The 7,123-nt window shown below is 38.0% G+C and overlaps 1 protein-coding gene across 1 annotated transcript; it reads right to left on the reverse strand.

The window, feature by feature from the left end:
• Positions 1-652: 652 nt before the first annotated feature.
• LOC128558263 (uncharacterized) lies at positions 653-2,118 on the reverse strand. The gene is made up of 3 exons (XM_053547160.1): positions 1,818-2,118; positions 1,186-1,394; positions 653-691 (listed from the first exon to the last, which is right to left on the reverse strand). The coding sequence occupies exons 1-3, from the start codon at positions 2,116-2,118 to the stop codon at positions 653-655; spliced, it is 549 nt and encodes a 182-aa protein (XP_053403135.1).
• Positions 2,119-7,123: the final 5,005 nt, after the last annotated feature.

Below are 7,123 nucleotides of genomic sequence, written 5' to 3' on the forward strand. Positions count from 1 at the left end.
CCATTATTGGCATATCTCCCAATGGAACCTTTCTAACTTTTCCATTTGGGATCATTTTCTGACATATATCACACGACCTACAAAACCTTGTGACATCACTAGTTAACCCAGGCCAGTAAAAGCTTGTTTGTATCCTATCAACTGTCTTTCTTATTGATAGGTGTCCTCCAACTATTGATTCATGAGCTAAAGACATAACCCTTTTTCTGAATTGAGTTGGAACTACAATCTGCTTTATCTCTTTGATAATACAGCCTCTCTTTTCTTCGAAGGTTCGATACAATACATCCTTCTTGACTTCGTACATGTAAACCCACTCTTTGTCTTCATTTTCTTTTTATCAGAGGCATACGTCCACAGCTTTCCTAAGGTATTGTCCTCCTTCTGAGCTTTTTGTAAACGTTCGACATTAAGTTCATCATGTTTAGGTTCTGTGACCTTCAAAGGTTTTATTGACTGTTTTTCTTTCTCAGCCTGTGCTCTTGTTACCACAGCTGCAACAATGTTTTCTTTTGATAGAGACTGTTCTCCATCCCTACTACTCAAGTTAATGTCTGGTCTATCAGAAACCCCTTTTATATTTCCTATAACTAAGTCGCAGATAAAAGTTGTCAACACCATGGCTTCAACTTCTCCTATAAAATATGGTGTATCAACCTGTATCCTTGCTGAAGGAACTATCCTTGTACGCCTATCAGTTGCAACCATAAGATACTTCTTATCTAACATTTGATTCTCTGATACGAAATCTTTCCTGACAGCCGCCAGCTCACACCCTGTATCTCTCAAAACCTGAACTTCTTTATCACCGATATATCCTTTCTTCAATATCAAGTTCCTTTCACCATTTGTTGAATCAATGGAACAGGAGCTTGCTATAACCGAAATGGATTTTCCATGTGCTAACATAAGTCGTCCATCTTCTATGCAGTCTTTTAACTGTTCGTCATCTAATGATATTGCTATAACTGAGGCTGCAACTTTTCTGTCATCCGACTGTCTGTCTTTCTGCGCTTGGCCTTCCTTTCTCCAATCTATAGGTGTAGAATCTTGCGTTCCATGCCTATTTCTCTGTCTTTCCTCATAAGATCCCCTACTAGCTAAAGCAGCACCGCTTACTTTTCTCTTGGATAGGTCTCTGCATTTTCTAGCTATATGACATTCCTTGTTGCATATAAAACATACAGGCTTTTTAAAAGCTGGCCTTTCTCTTTGTTGGGGCTGAGATGAAGGCGTCATACTTAGACGTTGTGGTGGCCTATTGGATGAGAAATTATTTTTCAAAACCCTGTTCGGGGTTATAGTACCACCATGCGCTTCAATGTACTGTTCTGCTAACTGCGTGATCTCAGCTCTCGATTTTGCAACTCTTTCCTTTAAGAACAAAGCCAGGTCTGTGGAACATGTTTGGATGTACTGTTCTCTGATCATAAGGTCTTTCAGCATTTCAAACGTATTGTCAACTTCTGCCATCTCTGTCCATCGACTGAAATACATGTCCAGCCTTGCCATAAACTGGAAAACAGTTTCACCACGCTCTGGCTTGCATTCCCTGAACTTCAATCTAAAACCTTCCTCTGTCAACTGATAACGTTTCAGCACTGCTTTCTTCAATGCAGGATAGTCATTGGCTTGGTCTGGAGGCATGCTTGTATATACGTCCAGGTCTTTTCCTGTTAGTAGTGAGCTGAGGCTTACAGCCCATGTCTCTTCTTTCCATCCCTGGCTTTTTGCAAACCGTTCAAATCGTTCGAGGTATGCATCCATATCATCTTTACTTTCCTCGAACTTCGGGAGTCTCGGTCGCAGTGTCTTACTGTTGTGGTGCTCAGCACCTTTATCGTCTCCCAAAGCTCCGGCATCAGCCTTTATTTTAAACATCTCCAACTCTTGTTCCTTCAAAGCTCTTTCTTCCCTCAAACGTTCAATCTCAAACAATCTTTTCTTCTCAGCCTGTTCTTCCTCATACAATCGTTTCTTCTCAGCCTCTTGAGCCTCAAACCTCCTTCTGTCCTCATCTCGTCTAAGCATCCGTTCCTCACGTTCTGTATACTCCTTCTCTTTCCTATCAACAAACTCTATGAGCTCTGAACCTGAGAGACCCATACGTTCACCCATCTCAACCCATTTATCGTAGTTCATCTTTAAGCTTTAGGCTGGAACTAACTCTAAAATTCAACTATATGTGACTCAGACTACCTTCAGTCACAGCGCCTTCTGGTACACCAACAGAACGTTAAAACCACTAGTCTCTGTACCTCCTTGGATATAGATCCCGGACGAGCCCCCAAATTGTCAGGATACTGGTTATATGACCCAGGGAAGTGACTACGCCTTTAGTATCTTGAACAATGGTTTGGGTCCAATCGCTAAGGTGACTATGTCTTAGACTAGCTGACAAACGATGTAGAATGTCCTTTGTTAAAACGTAAAACTAGTGAGACCAAATATCTCAGATATAGAATTTTCCTCTGGCTACCTTGCCTAAATGATTCGTGTACCAATGATTTGTAAATGATTACTTATTATGAGCTAGACAATTTCAGGAATCAGGCAAATCACTAAATGTTTCAAACTAACAATCTTCAATTAAAAATGATTAGCTCAAACTCCTATAGGCTGGAGACTCTATACTTGACTGGTCTTTTTGTAGAAGTTCCCGTCAGACAATGTCTTTGAATCAACAACATACGAGTCCTATCGCATAGATGCTCGGCCTCTGTCCTCTCAAACTCTATAAGATTGCCCTGACTCCTGGATGCTCAGCGCCTATATGCTATCATATATAGCATTCAACTACCATATAGGTATTATCCCCGATGCCTTGGCTGTACTTCGCCAATAATGCTGAACCTTCTATAAGCTGGAACTCTCCTACTATCTCAGTAGATTACCAAACTCTGGGTCTCTGTCTCAGCTTCCCGATGCTCAGCCTATATATGCTATCGTATGTAGCATTCAACTACCCTTAAGGTAAAACTCCTATGCGCTGGCCCTATAGCTCGAAACCTTATTGAAATTCTGCAACTATTCTTTAGTCTATAAACTTCCAAAGTCTTCTTTTTAATAATTTATCCGCCCTGACAGGGCTACTGCAATAGTCTCCTTATCAAGGTACTGGGAAAAATTATTAGTTGAATCCTCGATGTGTCTTCTTCAACCGCTGGATACCGAATGAGCTCTCTATCATTCATCTACCTATTTATACCCCAGCAGATGTGCTATTTTTAGAAATTGTTTCTGATTGGTCCAAATTTATACATTGTGTCTTACAACGAGTACCTGCTTTATCAAATATCTGGTTTCCTTTAATTTTTGTGTATGGCATAATGTGCGAAGCTGGGACCCAGTCATTCACATAATGAACCCAAATCAGCCACAAATGACCCAAATTCTATTAATTACAGCAATTCAACAATAATTATAGCAACGACAACATGAAAAGGGAGTCAATCACTATCTGTGCTTATGTGTTACGTTATCAGATATACAAATTATTCTGACACAATTGCTCCAATTAAAGTCTTTGTTTATGATATTGCAATAGTATACCTATGATTTAACGGGCTTTTTACGTTTGCAATTAGCCTTTTGTTAATGTTTTTAAATATGTGTTATAACAGTTCAATATTTGTTCAATAACATTTACTACCAAATTTGCGAGGTGATATTCTTGATTAACTATAAGCCAACATTAAGTTGTAATGTAACAGGTAACAATGATTATCATAAGTCGCGCACATGTTACAGTTTTAACCACGAATACTTTCTTGTCTGTATAAATCCATAAATCATAATTTTTTGTACCTAAATGTTGCATAACGTATGTATCCTATCGCAAAAATACGAAAACGAACGGTATATTTTAACAATGCATTACGCCTAATCAAGGGAAATGGTGTTGCTGATTTTTTCAGTATCTTATATAGAAAACGTTGTATATTCAGCAGATCTAACTTTTAAACGTTTCTTACGACAAAACTATTTCAACACTTGGTAACTTGAAGGCAGTTGCTTATTATTAACGACTTTGGGCGTGTAACATGATGAGAAAATGCGGAGTCAATTTCTGTTTCGAACCTGGGAATCCTTGCTTTCAGGGTGAGAGCTCTACCAACTGCACTAAATGACTGCCTACACAAATTCTTCTGCGTACAATGGACTTTACTGGTATGCACTTCCTGCTAGGATTTTAAAAAGTGGGTGGTAGCCCCCATATAAGAATAAATGGAGAATATTTAATGAAGTTGCGTACAAGTAAAGTGCAAGTCCAATATCATGATACACTTCCCCGCTATATAAATTTCGCCCTTGAATTTCTAATGTGACAGACAACAAGGTAATTATGATCTAGGACAACATAAAGTTACGGTCCCACATTGTGCGTAAAATGTGCATTTAGTCTGGGGATCAAACCCCCGGACCTATTACTTACAGGGTGAGTACTATACCGACTGAGCTAACCGTTAACTACACAAAATCTCCCTATCGTTGTAATCAAGTTCTGTACTTGAAATTATATTGCCTCAACCGCTTCAAGTGCGGAAGGTTGTGGGTATGATCCCTGGTCATGCTATACCAAATACCTGAAGAATTGTACAAGTAGCTTCCTAAGTTGTCACTCAGCATTAAAAATAGTACTAAGACTGGTTAACCCGGTGTCTGAATAATGTGATTGGTTGGGGTATCATCTCACCTTTCTATGGTTTGATATTCAAACGAAGCAGAACTATAAAGTTCGGCATTGCATCATTGCTGCAAGTAGACACTGTCATTTATATGACTGAGAAATTATCGAAAAAGACGTAGTACACTACATGTACACCAAAACACAGACACACACACTTTATATTCACAAAACATTGAGTTGTACGGAAGGCCACAATGTGTGGAAGACAGGTATATCTTGAGTGCTAATTGCCAAATGCCTTATGCATCAGTATGCATAATGGCAATTACTCATTGCAAAATTCCGAATACAGACTGATATATGCCATAGTTTAAATAGTGCTAAATGTCAAATAACAAATTGTCTTATGAATTTATCTTATGTATCTTTTGGCCAGCTTTATGCCAACATTGTTTAACCTTACTTTGGCTAATGACTGCAACTTTCAATTATTTGAAAACACAATGTTCTGCTAGTCTGACTAACAGCAATAGCATGTTCTATCAGTCATGTGAACATGGGAATATGGGAATGACACTATTCCTTTTTATATGTCAAAAAGTGACAAAGTTGTGTAATAATGGCAAATGACTATTTGTGGGATGCATTCATTCTGTTTTGCAACAAACTTTTAACATTTATCACTCTATAAATAAATACATGGCATTTATAAAGCGCAAAAATTATAAAATATTCTATTGCGCTTTACAATTACATAACACACATTTAACATATATACATACAAAATATGAACAGGATTCTAGAACTTAGACTTAAAGATTTTGACATATATAAATACTATTTTACACCACTTCTGAATATTTTGTATTTTAACAAGACTACACTCATTGTTCATAAAACTGCCTAAATAAATGTGTTTTCAGTTTTGATCTAAAGCCGGCTTCAGACTGAATGTTTTTCAGATAGCTAGGCAGATCGTTCCACCATTTGGGACCAACGACTGCCATAGATCTGTCTGCTAGTTTTGTTCGCCGTCTAGGGATGTTAAAGTTAGTGTCACTTTGTGAGCGAAGTCTGTATCGTTGTCGAGTAGGTACAAATATTTCCCTCAGATATACTGGAGCTGTACCATTGATGACACGGAAGACCATTACTAAAACTTTGAACATGACTCTAGCCTTAACTGGAAGCCAGTGTAATTCTTTCAGAAGTTCGGTACTTGGTTTTTCATAGGAAGCCTTCTTGACTACTCTAGCGGCATGATTTTGGACTCGCTGTAGTTTATTGATTTGGTAGGCTGGAATTTCTGTAAATAAACTTGCAGAAGTCAATGTGAGAATGAACCAATCCATGCACTAATGATTCAGTTGACTTCTGTGTGAGATGTTTCCGTATAGCTCTAAGGTTTCGTAACTGTACATGAGCTATCTGACACTTTTTCTGAATGTGATGGTCAAAGTTGAGTGTATTGGTCATAGTAACACCTAGGTCTCTCACGTGATCGACGCATTTTACGTCACACCCACCAACGTTTACACTTGTGTTGTCCAATTTCGCTAACTGTTGTCTTGTTCCATACATAATAATTTCAGTTTTAGACTGATTTATTTTCAGTTTGAAGGTTGTCATCCATTTTATGATTTCATTTAGACAACTGTCGAGTTGTTGAAGAACAGTTGTCTCATTTTGAGAATTTCCCGCTTGAATTTTTAACGCAATCTTGTGGTCGTCCGCGTATCCATTGAGATCAGCTGGATATTACTGCACCACTCGGTTAAGAGCCGATATATACAGGGTAAAGATCACAGGTCCGGCACAAGAACCCTGCGGGACACCAAACCTTAGTGGCTCCGTGTCAGATGCTGACTGTTCGACTAAAACTTTCATTGTTCTGTTCGTGAGATAAGATTTTATCCATTTCAAGGGCGTGCTATGTATACCAAAGTCATCTTGAAGGATTTGAATCAGTATCGGGATATCGATGGTATCGAACGCTGCACTCAAGTCGATCATGACAACGATTGTTATTTGATTTTCATCTATGGTTTCCAAAAGATCATTATACATTTTGACCATTGCTGTTTCAACCCCATGATATGTTCTATATATATAATCAACACTTTACTAACAATTTTGACATTAGGTATTTCTCTTTTAGCAGTTGGTCATCAGCATGATGTAACTTCATGAAACAGTAAAATGTGGGCTAGGTGGCAGAAATCATATTATACAAACATAAAATTTAATCTGGTTTTAACAGAAAAAAATATGAGGGCCATGATGACCCTATATTGCTCACCTGAGTTTAATTGCTTGCTTGAACAAATTTCTTTGCTAAAGCTTCAAAAAAAAAAAGGTGATAATTTGAACAATCTTGTCCACTATTCAGCGATTTGACAGTAAAATGAATATATGTCTCAATAAGAGACCTCTACTTTTAAAAGACATTATCTTATATAGTAGCAAAATTATGTCCAGAAAACTAAGTTTGTC

The sequence above is a fragment of the Mercenaria mercenaria genome, chromosome 7 (genome assembly GCF_021730395.1).
Source record: "Mercenaria mercenaria strain notata chromosome 7, MADL_Memer_1, whole genome shotgun sequence".
Lineage (NCBI taxonomy): Eukaryota > Metazoa > Mollusca > Bivalvia > Venerida > Veneridae > Mercenaria > Mercenaria mercenaria.